The following is a 22636-nucleotide window of genomic DNA, read 5'->3' as shown; positions in this document are numbered from 1 at the left end:
TGTGTCACCACGCCCTGCTTAACATGTTTTTCTTTTTTCTTTTTAAACACGCTTTTGATGTCTCTGTAGTACATAGCACATATTTTAACAGTTCTTCAGCAACTGAGGTAATAAGTTCTGACTCTTGTTAGAACCCATATAAGCAAGAGCAGAACCATTTCATTAAGGGACAGCCTAGATTTTTCTTGTTCAGTGTTGAAGATAGAACCCAGGGCCTCCTAAGCATTAGACAACTGTTCTACCAGTAAGGTACATTTCACTCTTATTGTAGATGAAAGGACATAAGATAATGGTTTAAGGATTATGATTCAGAGATATCAGTGCCATGATATAAAGAAACAATCAAACTTTATTTTCAGAAGTTTTCAATTCTTAAATAAGTATAAAAATAAACAAGCATTTGCTCTAAGATTTATTTTTTACATAAGTTAATTTAAATACAAATTTCTCTGAGGCACTGTAGCAGTCACATGCTTAACCTGAATTTCCAGGTTCAATCAGCAGGTTGATATTCACAAAAATCATGTTGGCTTGTTTTTTTTTTAATCAATGACATTAAAATCTATACATTTTTATACATTTTTTCTAAGGTTGATTATTTTTTCTTCTTAAACTTTTAAAGCATATAATCTTCAAAATGTTTTATAATTTCTTTGTAATAAAATATATTTCTTCATAAGACACCCTTTTTAGTTATTTATATAAATAACAGTATTATTTGTCATCAGTTCTTGATGCACAAATTCTAATGCCTATAGTGCTTTGGATATATTTTTTACTCAATTAAGTTCTAACTAATTAATAAAACACCTACAGGGCCTTCAAAATGTCTAAAATGTCAGTCTTTATAACATGCTTAGGTGAGTCAATATTGGATCTATGCAGTCTGCTTTATGTGTAAATTCCAACAGCCTAAGTTCTAACTTTAAACTTTTCAATAAAATATACTAGTTTTCTTAGAATTCATCCATGAACATTAATCTCATCATTTTGTTTGATTGTTCACACCATAGTTCAGAGAGGTAATCATAAAAAAGGTACATCAATTCCGACATAATGCAAAAAGAAACACTTGTAGTAGGCTTAAACATAGTTTATAACAACAATGTCTAAAAGACATAACTATCTTCAATAAATTCAGTAATATACAGTACCTCAGCTGATAATGAGATGTAGAAAATGATCATCATTATTGTTTTATATTTATCCCTATTGCCCAGAACTACTCACAAACTGTCTTTGTTTTTAAGTAAGAAAGCAATTCTTTGGAACAAGAATGGAACTGTCTTGTCAGGAACTCCCTATATTTCTAGCATCTTGGTAGGGCCCTTCCATATAATTATAAATAAAAATATTAAAAAAAATTTTGCCTTTTACCTAAAATAATTTTTCCCTCCAAAGGGGAGGTACATAGTAGTCCTGAGCTGAGGTTTTCCTGAATGTAAAACTTCAAGTAGAGAAAATATTAATAGAGGTTAAGGAAAGAATAGTTCTGATACTAAAAACCTGGAACACAGCTATGAAAAATCAATCAATGGTTTCTCATAGTAAAGTGACCACGAGAAATGGAACTAAGTGGAGCAGCATGCTGGCATCTAGGCTGAGCTCCCACATTACATGGGGCCTTCTGCAGTCTAGGTTCAATGGGCTGGAAGACATATCAATATTGTGAAGAAGCTCACGAGGCCACTGATACCTTTTGCATTGAGAAGTGGACTGTTACATCATACTGTGCAACAGAAAAACTGTTTCGAAGTTCAGCCTGGCAAGTCTTTAACCTCACAGCAAAAACCTACTGAGTACCAGGCCAGCACCACACCAGGATCAGGAAGTCTCCTTTGGAAGTTTAACCCCGAATGTGATCTTTAATTGGGAACCCTTCTTTGTTCTTGGTTACTTCCTTTGTAGAAGCTTTTGTTGCTCTAGGCTTTGCTGGCTACCACTCATCAACGAGCTTTAAAGCTCATACTCATAGTTAAGACAGAACAGCAAGGGCTCTACCACCTTCCTACGCCAGCATTTTGACATACAAGGAAGGTCTGATTGTCATAGTAAGTAGATTTTCACTACTCCTAAGGAAAGAAAATCCCTGACATGGTATCTTAACCATCAGTCATGACATAATTTCTACTAGTTTTAGAGATTTACATTTATGATAGCTGTTTACTCCATGTGGGTACAAACCTGACAGCTTAAGAAATTAAGAGCTTTCAAAAGTGATTCAAACTCCCAATTTAGAAATTTCAAATTATTTGTTTCAAGACTACTTTTTTAAAAAATGAGAGAGTTGTCAGTATCTGCCTTAAATGCTTATTTAAAACTGAACTTGTACCCCTTTGTTTGATGAGTTAAAGATATGCAAGATTTAAGAAGAATTCCACATTACATGCTCCTATCATAGTAAAGAAGACACAGTTATAACCAACAGTGTTGATACCTGCAGCATTTTTCATCTTGTGACAACACTCACATATTCATACATCTTTCCTTGGTTCTTGTTAAGCTACTCATGATCTGAAATTCAAGTATAAAGATATCAAAATTCATTTCCCTTCTCACTGGCTTGTGCAGAGGAATGAAAGCTGATTTCCTTTCAGTTTCAGGTAACACATATTTAAAGGACAAACAGGGGAGGGAATCTTCACAAATGTAACATTGTTCAAGAACATTGCCTTCTGTTGTGGAAGATGTTACATGAAAAAAAAACCATTCAGTATAAATATTAAATAATTAAATTAAATTCTTCACATAAATAAATAAATATGGTCAGTAGACTTTTACAGCTCAGTTGAACGTCTTTTGATTAGCACTGTAGGGTTAATGTCATCTAGTCTGGAGTGGGAGGCACTTGCATTGATGGTGGCTGTTTTGGTAGGCTGTGGATCTTGCACATTGAAAGAAGTGAAGGGACACCCCTTCACATTATTGCAGATGAGAGACTGAATTGAGGCAGTATTGATGATCTTAAAACCCACTTCACCTCCAAAGGTGCTAGGCTTCCAGTATTGAGGAGAACAGATGGGATTTCCCATAAGTCCTTTCAAGGAGAATGGTGCTCCAAGTTCTACCATGGTCTCCCCAAAGATAGCATCTGGACGAGGTTTTTCCACCAGCAGGGCAGGATACAGTTCCATGACATCGATGTCACTGTAGAGGGCTTCCAACTCTGCAGCCATTTCCTTCTCTCCTGGAAGGTACCAAAAATAGAGATACAGGGACATCAAACTGGGAATGGGTGACAATTGTCCTGGCTGTTGAGCATAGGCTTTCCCCTACTCACTAGCTGACCCCACTCCCACTCCTCCTTCTCAATAAACTCGATCCTTTTCTATTTCCAGAAGAAGAAGAAGAAAAGGAGGAGGAGGAGGAGGGGGGAGGAGGAGGAGGAAGAGGAAGATAGTTTATCCCTTCGCTAAATGCCCTCTCACGTTCTCTTTTCCCATTTAATCCCTGATCCTTTTAGAAAATTCAGAAACCATTTCTCACCTGTAAGTTCTTCAAATGATGTGTAAGGCTTCAGGGAGAAGCGTTTGCGGTACTCATTGAGAGACTGGTATTTCATCTGTCTGCTCTGGTCAATGGAGGCCTTTGCCACTGCTTGTACAGCAATTGGCACATTTCTTCCCCCAGCAACCTAAGACAAGTGAATAACAAAATGAGATTCTTAGGCATATTCCTGAGGTCCTATGTCTTCACCTCATCACTTCTAGTCTGTAAGGAACAGGATTTTTGTGATTATAAAAAATAAGCTGATAAACAAGTCTGAATATTAACTTCTGTAAAATAAGGATGACTGAAATCTTTTTAAAATATTGGTTTTAAGATAGAGAGGTGTCATTATTTGCTGGATAATTTTAGATGAACCTAAAACCCTTCCTAAACCTTCTAGGTGTCATGTTACAAGAACCAGTAGAAAAGGAAAAGAAAAAAAAAAAAAAAACCAACTATCTCTATGACAAAAATCCTAAAGCTCCTGACCAGGTGGTTCTTGCTTTTCAGGAACAATGCTTACCCGGCCAGCAATCTGTCTGGTGAATGACTCAACAAACTGAGTGAGTCCGTGTTCCAGGAGGATGGAGTTGTTGTAGAGAAACTGTTTGAAGCTATACTCCTGGTCTTCAATGTTGAAGGTGTCAGGCAGCAGGGGGTGCCAGTGATAGAGTGTGTTGAATTCAGAGGCAATTCGGTTCTGATACTGGAATTGCTGGTTGAAAAGGAGCTCTGGGTCAAACTTGAGTTTGAAGTGGTAACCGCTCAGGTGTTGCACGTAGTCTTCGATCACTATCTTGATAGTCTCTCCTGTTGCACAACACAGAGACTTTAGTTTTCTTACAACAAACAGTAGGGATGTTACCAGATCACATTCACTGTCCCTATTCACAAGAAGGAATCAAAACATAGCAAATGGAAGAGTTTTTCGTTTTTGGGGGGAAGATGGTCTTATTCTTTATTTCTCTTGCTCACCTATGAGTATGAGTCTGCTGGTTTGGAATAGTCGCTCATCCTCCCACTCAGGATGCTCCTGCTTGAGTATGTCACACACTCTGTTGTGCTCCCGAAGCCAGATGGTGGCATACATCATCAGACCAGGCACCAGACCAAAGACTTCCTGCCCCACAGCAAACTGTAGGTTCTCAGGGATGTGAGGAGGGTAGATCATCTCTACCTGAGTGTCTTTGACTGTAGGAGGATACACCTCTCCACCAATGACCTAAATCACAATAGTAATAACAGAGTTAAAAGAAGGGAGAAAAAAGCCACAACAATTTTAATATGTAAGTCTAAATGACAGGTGATCATTTTTAAACCATAAGGAAAATACCTGATATTTCAATTTTCCATCCTTGAAAAGGCGCAGTTTATGTTGTCTGTCCAGAGTTTCACCATAAATGTGATTTAAGTCCACCTAGAAAATTAATTATGGAGAAATTTCAATTTACTGATTTTTACTATAATTTCTTATTCAATATTGATGATTTAGTTGTCTTTAAAATTCACCAAGTGATTTTCTTAAGATTTATTTTATTTTTATATGTATGAGAATTTGCCTGTATGTATGTATGTATGTCATGTGCTTGCCTGGTACCCTAAAATGTTACAAAACATGGAATCTCCTAGAACTGACTGGAGTTATAGGTGGTTGTGAACTGTCATGTAGGTGTTAAGAACTTAAGCAAAAGCAACAACTGTGATTTTGTGTGTGTGTGTAAAGGCTGGACCTCTGCCTCAATAGCAGAGACCAGTACAAGCACAAAGTTCTAAGGTTCACTTTCCAATGCCACCGATGACAAATAATTTATTTATTTATTTATTTATTTATTTATTTATTTACAGAAGATAGACCCTTTTCATGGACCAAACTTTTAAACTAAAAATGTAAGGAAAATTACATTAAAATATTTCTCTGTATGTCTGCTCATTTTTACTAAACCAGAAAATGAAAATGGAACACCCATTATGGTTTTAGTAGTCATGACATTTGGATAAAAAAAAATGGGTGTGATTTGTTTGGCATGGTAAGATGTCAGCATTCCCTAAGGATTTGCTATAAATCTGAGTTAAGCCTACTTACTCCATGGCCCAGGCCTCGGGTGAACCCGGGTCCTCGCTTCTGATCTGTCTTGAAAAACTGATGGGTGAAGTGCTGGGCAAAGAATGCAAACATCATATTTGAGCCTTGGGGGTCAGGAATGAACTCTCTCCTTAGAAGAACCTTTTCCAGCACTTCTTTTGAATCAGGAAGCTCCTTATTTCCTGGAACATGAAAATTCTAAAGTAAGTATCTATCCATTCACCTATTTGTTCAAGCAAACAGACGACTGTATAATACATGAGAGCATCCATCACTTAGAACCATGGTCTCAAAGAAGATCACAACATCAATACAACTGTTGTGTTTTGAGGCACAGTGTCAGGCTTGTACCCCAGGCTGGACTGAAACTCACTCTCTATCCCGGAATGGTATTGAGTTATTGGTTATCCTTTGCCTTAGAGATTACAGGTAATACTATATCTTGCTAAGGCTATAAATTCAAGTGTTAAGATATAAAGCAGGGGGTGTTATTGAATTTTTTATGAATTGTAACCAACATCAGTTCCATTTAGCAAACACACTAAGGTTAAGACATTACATCAGTGCAGATTTACTTTCCCATACTACATCTGTACTTTTAATAAACCTCTTTGGATAACCATACTAAAGACAAAACAATTTACAGTTTTACATAATGGACACCTTTTCTAGGTACACACCCAAGCCTCACTGCAGTTGCTATGTGTGTATTTCTTTGCACTCACCCTTCACACCCATGGGAGTTGGGCAGTCATCTGCTACTGGAGGAAGGATCCTGGTGTAGTAGGAGAGGTTGGAAAAGGCTTCCCAGCTTTTGTAACCATAGTGCACATTGTAAGTAGGTGGACTGTCAATCAAGTGTGTTCTGGCTGAAATTTTAAAGAAAAAAAATCATTGGTCCTCATATGAAAAACAACAAGGGAATATCAATTATCATTGTACAATGTAGCAAGTACAGAGACTGATTTTCCTTCAGACAAAGATGCCCTGCTTTACAATGGCTGAACTTTAAAGGGCACTGAAAATGCATCTTCAATAAAGCTTAAATTTTACACAGGACATTCTGCTCCAGTAGTCTTGACTTTTCAGTTTCTACCCACTCCCTGTTTCATAGTTGATGACATAGACATTTGGGCATGGCCCTCACTAATAACTATAGACAGCTATTTTCTCTTCTGACCCAAACCCTTGTCAACCATTTGTTTCAAAGTTTCAGAACAATTCTCTGTGTTCCGAACAATTCTGCCAGCCATGGGGATTCAATGAACAAGTGAACCACACGTCCTCCACAGAAATGAAGGACAGGGGTCATAACTAGAATACAGACTACAGGTTTTCATGACAGTAGTTTAGACATTTCAGGGCGGGGAACAGATTAGTAAATGTATACTTCAAGCCCTTTGAAAAGGTCAGGATAGTTCTTAGGGTTGGGTTTTCTAGTGCCTAGTTGTGTTGGAGGATGCTGGAAAACAAGGGAGGGTTGTACTTACATGTCAGCACATATTTCATGACTGAACTTCGCAGGAAGGGAATGTTGTTCACAATATTCCAGACTCCCTTGAAGTGGGTCAGGATGTAGTGCACTGTGTTTGGGGTGGGCTTCAGCATTAATTTGATTCTTGTCAGAAATTCAGCTGGAGAGAGACAAAGCAGGAGGAAGAACTTAGCAGATGCCCTCCCCCATAGGACACAAATCTACAGAATGATGGTAACACATGTGGCCACATTCCAAAGGAGGATAACCCAGGAAAAACTTACGTGTAGTACAGTTTTCACCATAGAATCCAGTCCGGGTACAGTCACACTTATACTGATCAAATCCTATGCTCATACATTCTCCGCGGTTTTGACATGGATTGGAACAGCAAGGATTTGCTACATTAAAAAAATAAGATAACCTGTCAGTTACTCTTGGTTGTCCTCATCTTAACATAAGGATTTAATTCTGTCACTATGGGTCAACTTTACAATGATAAGTTTGACAAATACACAGGTAGACCCAGAAAAAAGAAAAAGGTCTTTATTTTAATTAAGGCTGTCTCATCAAATGTTTATGGAAATAGCAAGCAACTTTGTATTCTTAAGCAAGAAACACAGAGGACCTAACTTCATAGTTCACATTACCAACATTTTAAAAATAACTTGGATGCTCAGACTAGAATTATTAAGTATCCCTTTAAATATTAAAATGGATTGACCTAGTACATTTGTCAAAATTTAGTGTAAAGAAAATCAAATTAAAACAGTCAAGTTTTAACATTTTGAATATAATTTTAAAAATGTATTCTAGATTTTTCTGTGGATAGAAGAACTCTAACAGGTATTTAAAGCAACCATTCTTGTTCAGTTGGCCACATCTATGCTTTTCACAACTATCGATCAGATTGTCTTACCATAATGAACAACCTCTAAGCCATTAAAACTATTGGTTTTTAGCAAATGAGAAAACTGAAAGTGGGCTGCAGTTCCTCAGGACTTAAGCAGTCCAGGCTCTTTGCCAGTACACAGCAAGTCCCACATAGCCAGCCAGTCCCACACTGCTAGAAAGGGGGTCTGAGCCTGAGGAGTCCCAGGGCGCCTCAGGGTGCGACTCACCTGCCTGGCTGAGCGCCAGAGTAGCGCAGAGCAGCACAGCTCGGAAGAGCATCGCAGAGGTGGCAGCGGCAGTGGCAGTAGTGATGGCGGCGGAGCTGGCAGGACGCAGTGCTGAGTTCCTTCGTGAGCAGAGTCCTGACTGACTCCTGAAGCTCTTAGCTCGCAGTTTGACAACTGGCTGCTAATGGGGAGAACCTTGCTTTTAAGTCTGTAAAGCGTACTCCACGTGACGTTGTGGTGACTATGTCTTTCCGCCTCGGCTTTCCCCAACCCCCACCAACTTTTCCCCCCTCTCTGCTTCAGTGAGTTGCGCAAGAACCGCAGCGGCAGGCTTTTACCCACGCAAATGAGAGACGAAGGAAGCCGGGAAGCTGCCCTTGGCTGCCCCAGGTGGTGCCAAGAGAGCTGCACCGCCCTCTCCATCCCTCCAGGCGCCCTGTGGTTCGCTGTGTCTGCGCCCAGTCTGGCTCTCTTTGGGGTCTCCGGTTTCCTCCCAGTCCCACATCCAGTGGTGGCCTTGAAGCTCAAGAGTGTCACAGCTTCCCTTCCCGGGATCTAAGGTCCTAACTAAGGGAATCCCCTTACCTCTCCCCACTGGACGCTGTGTGACGTGCTCGCTGCTCAGAGCACGAACACAGCTACCGGTTTATTTAATTTCTTCTATTTTTAATGAAATGAGTGTCCTTTGTCAGGGTCCACATCTGTACTGGTGGAATTAGGTTGAAGTCTTTCATGGAACTGCCCTCCAGATTCTGGAGTCACAGGAGCCCTGGGCACTCGCCTTTCCCAGGGACAGATGCTGAGCTCCACTTCATCGGAATGCTAAGTGTCCACAGCATTGCTTTAAGGTATTTTCCCCCTGCTGTTACATAGCTTTTATCATTTTGATCAGCAACTCTTTTCACGGGACGTATCACTAGAAAGAATTTGTTTTCAAATGTACCTTTTAAAAACTTTTTCTGTCCATGTTTACAAGAAAGTATGTTATGGCAAGGGATCAAAAGGTAATCGTTATTTTTCCATAACTAGCCTTATTCTCGCTAACCTTAAAAAAATTCACTTCATCCAGAAACAGTGTTTGATAAAAAAATTATTTGCCTAGAGAGGTGATGTTTTTGATAGTGTTGAATATCTTCCTACTGTGTTTGTGTTGGCCGTGGAGGGGGTGTGAGGATGGAGTAGCGAAAAGGAGCAAAATAAGAAAAGGAGGAAACTAAAAAACTCAACTAAACTGTACGTTCTTGGCATGGATGGATAAAAAAAAATGACACAGAATGTGAAATTACACTATATTCTGAGGAAAGTTAAGTCAGGAAAATGGTTTGAAGCAGGCTGGGTAACACAGCAAGATCCCTGCTCAAAACACAACAGAACAAAACAAGACAAAAATGAAAGGGGAGAAGATCCACATGGGGGAATCTAATCGACCATGAGAAGCAGCATTTAGGAAACTCTACCAAATACCTGACTCTGCGGAAGTCTCCCAGAAAATAAGAATACTCATGGAATTTTTTTTTAACTGTTTGCTTCATGTGCATGCTAATTGGATGCTACATGAGACACAGTGACTAAAACTCCATGTCACCCAGGGCCTTTGTTGTAGTCATGTTTAATCAGTCCAGGTATGGCACTCCCAGCCTCTTACACGGAGTCTTATGGGAAATTTCAACTGAATGCACAGACTGTTTTCTTTTGGGGAATCCCTTTAAACAGTTCTTGTTTTCTGTTTTATTTTAAATGCAGGAAGTGCATGGTGTCAAACTAAATTTGGTATAGCTCCTGATAAGAACTTCAGCTAGGAACTGTATAAAATTCCACATTCTTGACTGTGTACGAACATCTTATAGTAAAATCTTCAATTGACTTTGACCAACTCCGTCCTCATCTAATATTAATTGTATGCCTATTATGTAGAGAAGTATATTCTGATGTTTTAAAAGAGATTCTGGCAAAGGGGGTGGTGGTGGATGGTGATGTTGGCCCTTAATCCCAGCACTGAGGGAGAAAAAGGAGTCTAAGCAGATCTCTGAGGTCTCCCTGGTCCACAGAGCAAGTTTCAGGACAGCCAGCTATACACAGAAAAATCCTGTCTCACAAAAACTAAAAGAAAAAAAGAAAACATTACAAATTCAAAGTGAGAGGAAAAACAGGGCATAGAGAATAATCACCTTCAGACTACTTGGCATTTAAAGACATTAAACATAGTCATAGAGGAAATGCAATTAAATCATCTGTATGGTTCAGTTGGTTGATTTAATCTGTAACCTCAGATGTACGGAGAGCTCCATATACTATGGAATGACAGGAGAACTCAGGAAGAAATTCAGACCTGGAGGACAAGAGCAGTTTTGAAAGGAAGTCCAAATAAGGACATAAGGGAGAAGTATCTTGTAATTGGCTGCTTTAGAGAAGTCTGGGATGCCAGAGCACACTATACAGGTACAATTGGAATACTGGTTACAGGGGAATATTAACTGTCCCAAACCAAATCAAAATGGTTCAACCTGTTCTGTATGGCAAAGCACAATGGTAATGAGGCTCCTTAATAAGATGTTTATTATATAGCAAGTGTAGTGATGAACTGTATGGACTTTTGGTGTTTCTCTGTACACTTGGGTACATATTTAAGTGTCTGTTGTAGAAAATATATTTTGTTAGTATATGAAAGATTTTTGAGATTCTAAAAAAGGAGAATAAGGAAATGTACTAACACCTTCGAGAACATTCTGTTGAGTTTTACTGCCCTCTTCTGCTGCTTGAATTTTCAGCAACTTTTTTCTCCTAAGATGCTAGGTAGATTGTTAGGTAGATTTTTGCTCTAACTTTATAATGCTCTTAGATAATTAAACATGCAGTGCTGATATTAAATTTAAAGTTCATGCATGCACTGGAAATAAATGACATTTGTGTTTTTGTTTTGGGTTTGGCTTTTTATTAATTGTTATTTCTTTTTCTTTTCCTTGACAAGGGTATCTCTGTGTAGTCATGGCCATCCTGGAACTCACTCCATAGATGGAGCTAACTGGCCTCAAACTCAGAGTTTCCCCTGCTTCTGTCTCTGACATGCTGGGCTTGAAGACTTGTACCACCACCACCTGGCTAATAAAGGACACATTCCTTCATTTAAGCAATATCCCATTCAAAGAGAAAGTTAAAAGTACAAGGAAAGCTATATTGTGGTAATAGAGGAAAAGAAGGATAGTTTTATTTGTTTTTATACAGCATTCTTTAGAGGAAAGAAAAGTAGAAGTAATAAAGCGGAGTAGTGCATTTGATAGCAGAGTCAGTTCTTCAAGAATAGGTACAGTGATCCTTATGGACACTGCAGAAAAAGGGACCCTCCATACACATGAGGGCAGAACAATAAACTGCAGGGAGAAAGAGATGGTGCACCCTTCACTACTCCTCACCAGAGATAGGCAGTTCCATGACTGATAATCACAAAGCAGATAGCTGAGGTGAGCATAACTGTAAGTCAGCTGGCCATGATCAACATCTAAGGCTGTGCCATTCAAGGACAGCAATATAAAGTCTCTTCTAAGTTACATGGAACATATACCAGGACAAACCACATTCTAGGCTATAAAAGCACACCTTAATACACTTAAAATAGTAACTGCACAATGTATATTCTCAGGCTATGGGTGAGTAAAATTAAAATATGAATCACTGAGGGCAATAAAATGGGCATAGTAATTCATGCTTATTAACTCAATAATTTAGGATGTAGAGATAGGAGGATCAGGGCTTCATAGTCATCCTCGACTGCATAGAAAGACTGAGTCTTATTTGCAAGACACCCTGCCTCAAAAAAAAAAAAAAAGATAAATAAGAAAAGGTTAAAAAAGGAGGAGGAAGAGGAGAAGGAGAAGGAGTAAGAGAAGGAAGAAGAGGAGGGGGAGGGGAGAGAGATGAGGGAAGAAGGGAAAAATAAAAAAGTAAAATGAATCACTAATATCTGGAAAGTCCCCAAATAGCTGGATATCACAAGATACATTTTAATAATATAGGGCTTAAAGAGGAAGCTCAGAGGATATTAAAAATATCTTGAGGCAAATGAAGGTATAACTTGAGATGTCTAGAATTCAGAGAAAGCAGCATAGGAGGTTATAGCAGGGAACACATGGATGAGCAAAGGAGACTGAAAGTCAGAAGTCAGGGCTCCCATGTCATCGCAGTAGAAAGTTCAATTAAACCCAAAGTAAACAGAAACACAGAGACAATCAACATTTGAACAGATATCAGTGAAATTAAAACCAGGAAATTAGTAGAAAGTCAGCACAAACAGGCCACTTTTGAAAGGCCAATAAAATTAATGTCTCTAGCCAGTCCAACTAAGAAAAAATAAGATAAAAATTAACCTAATCACAAACACTTCAGGAAGATGAAGCCGTACTGAAACCATAGACATCTGGGCAGATAATAAAAGTATTCTCTGAACAAGAGAGTCAGGGATAGAGGATTGTCACATGTAGCCCCCCTGGTCTACATAGGGAGTTCAGGACAGCCAAGATTAGCATGTGAAGACCTTGTCCCAAACAAACAACAACAAAGAGATGCATTATTAAAAATTACTATTCACTGGCTTTATGGTCTCAATTGAATGTATAAATTTCTGTTTCCTCTGATTCCCTTCTCTGTTTATATGGTGTATGTGTGTGGTGCCTAAAAGTAAGTGTTCAGATTCCTCCCGCATGCTTTTGGAGATCAGAGCATATTCTTCCTCTTTTGGAGGTCAGTGCAATACATAAATGCTTTCCTCAATTGCTCTCCACCTTGTTCCCTTGAAAGAGGGTATTTTACCGAATGAAAACCATGCTTTCTGGGCTAGGTTGACTGGCTAATGAGTTCTTGCATCCTCCTGTCTCTACTGCCAAGTGCTAGGGTTACTGGTATATGATTGTCCAATTTTTTTATGTGAGTGCTGGAGATTCAAATTCAGGTCCTCATGCCTGCCAAATAAGTATACTTATCCACCAAGCCACCTTTGCACCAATTCTCTCTCTCTCCCTCTCTCTCTCTCTCTCTCTGTATATATGTAAATATACATATACACATATACATATATGTCATATATCACAAATCATATTATATTATGTATTGTTATATATTATTTGTACATATACTTTAACACATATATGTGCATATGCTTACATTTATTTATTTATTTATTTATTTATTTATTTATTTATTTATTTATTTATTTATTTATTTTGTGTTTTGTCTGTGAGTATCACTGTATACTTCATGCATTATTGTTGCCTGTTGGGACCAGAAGAGAACATCATACCCCCTAGAACTGTAGTTATAGAAGGTTATAAGCTGCCATGTTTGTCCAGGGAACTGAACTGGGGTCCACTGGAAGAGCAGTCAGTACTTTTAATCACTGAGCCATTTCTATAGCCCCTTATAACAACCTTTGAAAGCAAATTTTATAAAACCTCATGTATGAAGAGAACAATCTAAGCTGTATTTTATCTACTAAAACATTGAATCAATGTCACCCTGCCAAACAGAAAGAATCAGGCTTATACAGGCTTGCTGGTGAACTCCATCAAATGTTTAACGGACATGCATCACTTCCACACAGTCTGTATTAGAAAATAGGAATAGAGGCATGACTGCCTAGCTCCGGCTATGAGGCCAGCATGACCCTAACACTAAAATCAACAAGCAAACTACAGCATAATATTGAACATGAATAGCCAAGCAAGATTTAAACATGTGGGCTGGAGAGATGGCTTAAAAGATGGTTCAGAGCACCAACCCTTCATCCTGATGGCTGGGGTTTGATTCCCAGGACTCATCAAACTTTTCACAATCCTCTGCAATTCCTACTTCAGGGGATTCAGCATCCTCTTCTGACATCTGAGGACAAGAGGTACACACATGTGGTTCATAGACAAAACATAGGCAAAAACACAATGTAGGCAATAGATATCAATACATAAACTTTTAAACACAACATTAAAAAAAATCAAGTCCACCAGCCTGCAAATATAATTAATTATACATCATGACTAAGTGGAATTTATTTCTGCTATGCAAAGCTATGTCACTATCCCAAATGTATATAGACAACCTTAAGGAAAAAAAAAATGATAGCCATACTCCAGGTAATTGGAAATAGAAGGTAAGTGTCTTCATTCCTGCCAAGATATACCCCAAACTTGAAGCTAATACCATAACTGGTAAGGAATTAGAAACATTTCCAGTAACATCCAAACAAGACAATTTTGTCCCTGTTTGTTGCTCTTTTAAAAAGTTTATTTGTTTGTTTTGTTTGTTTGTAGGTGTATACACAGGTATGTGAATGTAAGTTGATGTATCTGTGTACTCCCTGAGATTGGAAGAAAGAGTCATGATGCCGAACTTATTACTGGGATCTAACTCCCTTCTTCATGTACAGCAAGCTTTCATAAACACTGAGCCACCACTCCGGAGTTACTCCCTTGCTGCTGCTTTTAAACTGTATACCAGCCAGATATGATGCTGAACATTTGTATTCCAAATCCTTGGGAGTTGAGGCAAGACAATCTAGAGTCTAGTAATTCTCAGCTCATAACAAGTTCAAGGTCAGCCTGCTCACACGACATGTTGTGTCACTAAAAAAAAAAAATGAATGAATAAATAAATAAATAAATGTGTGTGAGTTTTTTCTTAGTAATAGAGTAAGATAGCAATAAAATCATCTTAACAGATATTTGCTCTTTTCTGTGGGATGTACATAAGAATCATCAGCAAAATCTTCCTGAAACTAAGTTGGAAGATACAGAGAAATTTTAATCCAGCAACATGGCTGTTCTACCAAGGCATTACATCCAAAGACCTTCTGTGTCTGTGTGCTCTGACTGGAATGCAGATATGCCCTTAGTACATTCCTTTAATCCCTTTGGCTACCATATAGACACACCTTTAATCCCAAGCAATGAAGGTAAAGTTAGTTTGTAGATGGAAGCAGACATGTTTGAAAATGACTTCTAATTGAGAGGCAGACAAAGTGAAGAGTCAGAGAAAGATTTGACAGAATGAATGAGAGATAAGATATGTCCAACTTCCAGGAGAACAGCACAGGTGGTTCTTGAGGGAGGTGACTTGAGTGAGGGAGGGCAGTTCAATGAGTGCAGAGCAGTTGAGTTCAGGCAGTACAGCAAATTTCAGTAAAATCAGCTCAGTTGAATCATTCCAGTCAGTGCAATTCCTGCAGCGCAGTCAGGTTTAGATGAGTTCGTTCCGGAGTTCCGTGCAGTTTGGGAGGTTCATGTAGGTCAGCAGAGGCAGCTGAAGCCAGAGAATGAGAAGGACCAGAAGAGTAGAACAAATTTACAGAAGTAGTTTAAGCCAAACAGAATAATTCAGTGAAAAGCCAAGAGAAGCCTATTTGAATCAGTCAGCTTGAAGAGGAGTTTGAGCCAGAACAGCTGAGTTGAACCAGCCAACCATCATTCAGAAAGCACTAGAAAGGGTGAGCTTATTTAGCTGTAAGCCATGGAGATGACAGTAGTATTGTTTGGGCTGGCATCTCCTTCAGGGAATTGTTTTAACAGATGTTGAAGGAATAATTTCCCCAGTCAAAGGTTCCACAGTCTGTTGACACCCTCTAAGGCTGGCACTTCAATTTTCTTTGTAATTTAGTCAACTTTATAATGAGGGTTTCAGCTTGATTTCTATGACTTGAGCTCTGTGGGTGCTACAGAGAAGATTCTCTTCCAGGACACACTTAGAAACCTTTAGACTGTTTATTTGGAGCCTGTCAGTTTTACCACTGAGTTTATTGTTGCCCTTCACTGTATTCTGAGATGCTCCAAGTTGGTTAATTTTATCAGAGAGCTCATTCTTTTCAATTTATATTCTTGTCAATTTATATAGAGATGATAAGAGCAATGAACCAGCATCATCATTTTTCTTATTTTCCCACAAATTGTCAAAATTTTGTATACACAAAATCACAAAATCACAATTGGTAAATCTAGATAAGCTACTGCATCTGCCCAGATAAGTTTGTAAAATAGTTCACCCTATGGGCTTTCAATATTCTCCAAGCTTCTAGAAGAGCCTTTGGTAACCATAGTACACATTGGCAAATTGGATAGCATCCAGATACTTTTAAAAAATTCATTCCTATACTTTCTGTTGTTCTAGAACAACTTCTGTTGCCAAAAATTTGTATTTGTAAGGATTTTGTAGAGAAACAGACTGAAACAATGAATCTATCTATCTATCTATCTATCTATCTATCTATCTATCTATCTATCTATCTATCTATCTGGTTGTCTGTCTGTCTGCCTGTTTATCTATGTATCTATCATTTATCTATCAAGGGGATTTATACGAATGGCTTACAGCCTGTGATCCTGCTAGTCCTCCAACAGCTGTCAGTCAAAAGAAGCTTCAAGTCCTCCCAAGGTGTTCAATCCCTAAGACTGGAGGTCTCAGCTGCTCTGGAGTATATACAGGAACCCTGAAGAAGTAGGCTCTAATGTCAACGAAGGAATGGACTTGCCAGCCAGAACAAGAACATTGGCAAGTGGGGAAGGAGAGAAATCTTCCTTTTTCCATGTCTTTTATATAGGCTGCCATCAGAAGTTGTGGCCCAGGTTAACGTTGGATCCTCCTACCTTAAGAAATCCAGAGAAGGGGCTGGTGAGATGGCTCAGCAGGTAAGAGCACCAACTGCTCTTCTGAAGGTTCTGAGTTCAAATCCAAGCAACCACATAGTGGCTTACAACCATCCATACTGAGATCTGACACCCACTTTTTGGGTGTCTGAAGACAGCTACAGCATGCTTACATATAATAAATAAATAAATAAATAAATAAATAAATAAATAAATAAATAAATAAATCTTAAAAAGAAAAAGAAAAAGAAATCCAGAGTAAAAGTGTGTGTTTCCACTTTTAATTAGTTCCTGCTATTTAAGGAACAAAACACTCTCCCAGGTGTACTCAAGCTGCTTAGTTTCAGTTAATTCCAGATCTAGGCAGGCTGACAACCAAGAACAGCCATCACAAGTGTAATGACAATTTTTAATGCCATGTTACATGCTTCATCCATTAAAGAAATGTAATAATCTGGGCTGCAGTGAAATTTAAAATTTCAGCTTTACAAAGGATGGTAGGAGAATGAGATGGCAACCATAGGAAAAAAAATATTTGCAGAAAGCATCATATATTATCTACCAAAAATGTAAGACTTCTTAAAAGTTAAATAGTCCTATTAACAAGTCAATCAAAAACCTAAACAGACACCAGAACAAATAATACATATACATGCATGCATGCATGCATACATACATCTATATATTTGTACACATGCACACACTCACATTGCCTCATATCTGTAATCTCAGCTCTCAGGAGATTAAGTCTGTGGAAGTATTATGAGTTTCACACCAGCTTGGAATTCAAGGCCAGCCTGAGCTAGTTAAAGAGACCTTCTCTTGAAACAAATAAACAAAACACAATAGATAAAAATAAATCTTACAAGCACAAAAGATAAACAATTAGATAAAATGAACTGTGGTATCTATAAGAATGGCACACACCCAGTGCCTTTACAACAGCAAAGGCTGCAGAGAAAAGGGAGCCCTCCCTCCCTGCCTGTGTGAATGAGGAATGGCTCAGCATGTGGGAGAGGCTTGCAGCTGTTGCATTTCTTTTCACAAAAGTAAACAGACCCTTACTATGATGTGGCAGCCATGTGCCTGGGTATTTACCAAAAGACTAAGCTGGAATGGCTAGACTAGAGTCCTGGGATATAATTCAGACCTAACAGGAAATGAGATCTGATCCCTGAAAAGAGAATGAAGAATCTGAGTGCGTATTAATTACTAAGTGAATGTAGTTGCAAAATAGCTCATACCTTAAAGGGGGAAAGGGATTGTTTATTCTGAGCCCAATATGAGTGACCTGGCCCTATACTTAACAGGAATTCAGATTACCCTTGAATACCTTATACTACGGATGCAGGTACATGAAACTACTACTTCCAGAAAAAAGAGAGTCTAAATCAAGACTCTTACTTAATTGTGAGGGTCCAAAGGTAGGTGGTTTATGCAAGGCAAGCGAAACTCTAACTATAGGTTTTAGATGTGTCCTAATGATATTCCTAGCTTTGGGATTGGAGGAAACTGGGGGTCTGCTAAGAACACATTTGAACAGGCTTTATATGACAGTCAAAGGGCTGTTAGTGTAGTACCCACAAGGATGGACAATGAACGGCTATTAAAGGAACTAAAAGTGGCCCAGATAACCTGTGAGATTCTACTGCTCAATTGGGAAGTTCTAATTTGCACTCCTCCTTGTAGAATCGAACACAATATGGTGCTTTTTCTTCTTTATTTTTTTTTTTCTTGAGAACTTCAGACACCAATATAAGACGCAGTAGTATACTACAGGATTTCAGCATACAACTGGGGAGATGTCATCACATATTTGACAAATGGTATTTTCAACTGTAGAGTAAACCGTAGTGTGTACGATGGATTTGGGTCCCAGTGTGTTTTCATTGACAAAACACTAGAAGCACTCAGGCAGAAGCTGTTGCTAGGAGCCTGTGGGAGAGGAGGTACTGAGACAATCTAGCTACTCTTTATTTCTAGACTCCAAATAAGCTTTATTTTAAAATTAACTTCTACCTATGAATGATGGGTTCTGACTTTGGCTGTTCTTTATTGTTGATCCCATCTCTGCATCTGTACTGCTGTAAGGAAATGCCTGTGCTGAAGGCACTGCGTGTTTGTGTGCTGGCTCTTCACAATCACTGGAGAAAATCTTCAAGGAGGAATGCGTAGCTCTAAACAGTGACAGCTGCTTATGCTCTGAGCACAGATGGGAAGTCTATTTCCTTTTCAGCCAGAGCCTCACTCTGCCCTAAGGACAGATACTTAAGGAACAGACTCCTCCTAGCCCTCTTCCCACATCCACAAAGGACTTGCCAGTGAAGACACCTTCTCCCCTCTTCTTGAATAAGCCTTCCAGTCTCCCAGGTTTGCATCCCTCTCATGATGCCAGGGCCACTTCACAGCATCTCTTCTATACTCTCACATGAATCTCAAAAGCCACATGTCTAATTTTTCCCCTGGATCTTTTCATCTCACCATACTAAAAACTCAACCTATCCTCTCTACAAGACAAGACAAGACAAGACAAGACAAGACAAGACAAGACAAGACAAGACAAGACAACAAGACAAGACAAGACAAGACAAGACAAGACAAGATAGACAAGACAAGACAAGACAAGTCAAAACACAATATATGTCCATTTTAAGGGTCTCAGGGTTTTGTGGGGGAATAGAAGAGAACCAGGGTCTCATCTTTGTGAATGTGGGGGAAGGGGAAATGCTAAACACTTTTACAGGTTTAAGTGTACCAAATCAACATAATTAAAAGACAAACGAGGGGGCAAGCAATTCAATAATGTCATGGGGTACCTGAAGAGAAAAACTCCCGAGAAAGTCCTGAATAAGTTGAATGGAGCCTTTATTAGCTACTCACAGGACTGTCCCAAGCAGATTAACAGGAAAACCTGCAGTTATGATGTGTACAGAAAGACTGCTCTAGACATCTGCAACAAGCAAGCCTTATTTATAGAAGTGGAGTAGTAACCATGAAATGGCCAGGCAGTCAAACTCTAGTTCTGGATCATATCATAGAGGAATTTAGAACTGGTTCAGAGGGGCCAGTTTTACCGATACTTTTAGCACTACTAAAGTATTCTTAGGAATAATTTTATGAGATAGCATAACTATAGTTTAATAGCCTACTACATTAACACTTGTAAATGAATAAAAATAAACATATTAGTCTATAAATATGTGTTGAGGGATGAGTTCTATTTCATACTGAAAATAGATCACCTAAACAGTGAAGGTGCTTTCTACCAATATGGTAACTTGAGGTTGATTCTGGAACTCACAAGGAAGAAGTTTGAAAACCAACTCCCACAAGTTGCATACAACCCCCCCCCCCCAACTGTGTACACAAAGAAATAATAAATGTCAAACAAATAAATACATTTAGTTGCTAAGGATGCCTAATTCTCATATGTAAAATGGAATAGTTTCCCTCCTTCTGTCTTGCCCCAGGTATCTTATTTGTGTACTTCAATTTTATTGTTGTTGTTGTTTTGTTTAGTGACGATGACAATGGGGGTCTGGTTAGTTCAGACTGGCTTGAATTCCTGAGTCACCTGCCTCAGCCTCCTATGTGTTGGGATTACAAGGGTGTGTCTCTGCATCTGTCATGGATCATTTGGTTTTATGTAAAAGACTCAGGTCCTGTTTCTATCAAGGGCCCATCTTTATTCCTATGTGGTTTCCAGAAGGAAGCATTTCAACTGAAGCATGTGGCATGGTCTCAGACAAGGAAGTATGTGATATTGTAGCTTTAGACAAGTGCTTACATGGGTTGGGCTTCAGTTTCCCCATTTGCTCAAAGTTAATGTAAAGATAAGTCACTTCTGTGGTCGGCTTTGAAGTCTAGGGAGAAATCTAAATCTACAGCATGCCTCTGCTTCCAGGCATGTTATGTCCCTTCATGCCCAAGCCTTGAGGTCACATGTGTATTGCTCAGCAGATTTCACTCATCATTTCATTCTTGACCCTCAGTTATCATCTTTTAAATTTGACTTTATCCTTTAAATCACACTCTACACAATTTATCTACTAATTCCATACTTTGGGCTGCTTTTGACCCTTGTATCCACTTCACTTGCTCCAGGCATGGGGCCAAGTGGCCTAAGAGAGAAGACCATCACACAGAAGCCTAGAGCCATAATAATGATGGGTTTAACTACTTCATCTGCCACACTTCCTGTTGACTCCTTTCTTCCTGTGCTCTGGTGCTGGAACTCTACTGTCACAGTAGAGAGTCGAAGTCTCAGCCTGGAGATGGCGGACATGATGGAAATGAGAGAGAAAACATCCTTCAGGTACTGTGTTGTTCTCTGTTCTATCCTCAGAGAACAGTGCCTGAGCCATGGACCTCATAGAGAGGCAACTGGAGCCATATACTGCCACACCACAGTGACATCCAGGTCAAGGTTGTAAGGCCATAACTATGACCATGATCCACAGGTAAAACGTCAGAGTTGCTTCTTCCCCTTTGAATATCTACTTTTTCTCTCTTGTACCCACTTTGTCCTGGGCGCCATAAAACTAAACAAATACCTAGCCATAGGACGAGGGCAAGTAACCAGAACTGCAGTTAGTAGATACCACACTGGCAGCCCATGCCCATCTGGATCGTTACAATACTCTCAGATCAATCTTTGGGCTGATGGTTATTAGGGGGAAGAAGTACCTTCTTTAGAGATTATCATTGCCAAGATTTTAATCTTGGATAGCCAGAACACATGGCTTAATGTGGTTCATCATGATTTCATTTTGGTGCCATGTGCAGGCTTGCAAATATTGCTTCTATCTATCTATCTATCTATCTATCTATCTATCTATCTATCTATCTATCTATTCTTCTCTTATATACTACATCCTAACCATAGTTTCCCCTCCCTCTTTTCCTCCATAATCTCCCCCAACCTCATCTCTTACCCCAGATCCACTTCTCCTCTGTTTTCCTTTAAAAAAGAGCAGGTCTGCAGGGGATGTCACCCAGACAGGGCCTAACAAGCTAAAGTAAGACCAGGCACATATCCTCATATCAAGGCTTCATAAGGCAACCCAGTAAGAGGAACAGGGTCCCCAAAACATGCAAAAAGAGTCAGAGACAGTCTCCATTCCCACAAGAGCATCAGGCTACGCTTTTACATTTAGGTTCTTCCATTGACATTTGAATAAAAGCTGGCTGTGCAAATCAGCTGTTTTCACTTATAAGTGTCAAATGTCATTTATTTTAGTAATGAATGGAAAAATTTTATTTAGAGAAGATGTCAACCTCCCACTTTTAAGTTTCTTATCAAATATTTTCACTTAAGAAATAATTTTGAAGCCTGGTGTGCTGACGTCTGTCTGGCATCCCAGCCCTTAGGGGTTGGAGGAGGCAGGAAGATAAAGACTACAAGGCCATTCTCAACAACATAACCAGTTCCAGTAATGCTGGACTATAGAAGGCCCTGCCTCAAAAACCCAAACTACAAACAATGACAACAAAAGAATTTTTAAAATTAAAAGTTATAAAAATAACTTAATAGACACATTTAATACATTTAATTTTGAAGCTAGGTGGAGATAAAATATTTCTAAAATTTAATCTAAAGTAATCCTCATACATTCAGCTACATCTTTTGTACAGTTTATATATATATATATTTTTTTTAAGTGGTGAACTTACTTTATTTTTTTTTAATTTTTAATATTTTTATTACATATTTTCCTCAATTACATTTCCAATGCTATCCCAAAAGTCCCCCATAGCGGCCCCCACTTCCCTACCCACCCATTCCCATTCTTTTGGCCCTGGCATTCCCCTATATTGGGGCATATAAAGTTTGCAAGTCCAATGGGCCTCT

General features: G+C 38.9%; 2 protein-coding genes across 2 annotated transcripts; one reads left to right on the top strand and one right to left on the bottom strand.

The window, feature by feature from the left end:
* Positions 1 to 331: 331 nt before the first annotated feature.
* On the bottom strand, positions 332 to 8410 carry LOC110292340 (prostaglandin G/H synthase 2). The gene is made up of 10 exons (XM_021159633.1): positions 8168 to 8410; positions 7331 to 7447; positions 7063 to 7206; positions 6298 to 6441; positions 5573 to 5754; positions 4823 to 4906; positions 4465 to 4711; positions 4013 to 4299; positions 3487 to 3634; positions 332 to 3187 (listed from the first exon to the last, which is right to left on the bottom strand). The coding sequence occupies exons 1-10, from the start codon at positions 8217 to 8219 to the stop codon at positions 2778 to 2780; spliced, it is 1815 nt and encodes a 604-aa protein (XP_021015292.1). The 5' UTR covers positions 8220 to 8410; the 3' UTR covers positions 332 to 2777.
* Positions 8251 to 14542, top strand: LOC110305147. Its single transcript, XM_029475660.1, has 4 exons — positions 8251 to 8290; positions 8484 to 8727; positions 8860 to 9015; positions 14461 to 14542. The coding sequence occupies exons 1-4, from the start codon at positions 8251 to 8253 to the stop codon at positions 14489 to 14491; spliced, it is 471 nt and encodes a 156-aa protein (XP_029331520.1). The 3' UTR covers positions 14492 to 14542.
* Positions 14543 to 22636: the final 8094 nt, after the last annotated feature.

The sequence above is a fragment of the Mus caroli genome, chromosome 1 (genome assembly GCF_900094665.2).
Source record: "Mus caroli chromosome 1, CAROLI_EIJ_v1.1, whole genome shotgun sequence".
NCBI classification, from domain to species: Eukaryota; Metazoa; Chordata; class Mammalia; order Rodentia; family Muridae; genus Mus; species Mus caroli.
The sequence above is the reverse complement of the archived record's forward strand: the minus strand, read 5'-3'. Positions and strand labels throughout refer to the sequence as shown.

Coding starts and splice junctions, on each gene's coding strand:
- LOC110292340 (XM_021159633.1), bottom strand. CDS start 8,219: ATGCTCTTCCGAGCTGTGCTGCTCTGCGCTACTCTGGCGCTCAGCCAG. Junction 7,448..8,167: donor TCTGGCGCTCAGCCAGGCAG/GTGAGTCGCACC, acceptor TTTTTAATGTAG/CAAATCCTTGCTGTTCCAAT. Junction 4,712..4,822: donor ATGGAAAATTGAAATATCAG/GTATTTTCCTTA, acceptor ATTGTGATTTAG/GTCATTGGTGGAGAGGTGTA.
- LOC110305147 (XM_029475660.1), top strand. CDS start 8,251: ATGGCGGCGGAGCTGGCAGGACGCAGTGCTGAGTTCCTTC. Junction 8,291..8,483: donor ACGCAGTGCTGAGTTCCTTC/GTGAGCAGAGTC, acceptor GAGTTGCGCAAG/AACCGCAGCGGCAGGCTTTT. Junction 8,728..8,859: donor TTCCCTTCCCGGGATCTAAG/GTCCTAACTAAG, acceptor GTCCTTTGTCAG/GGTCCACATCTGTACTGGTG.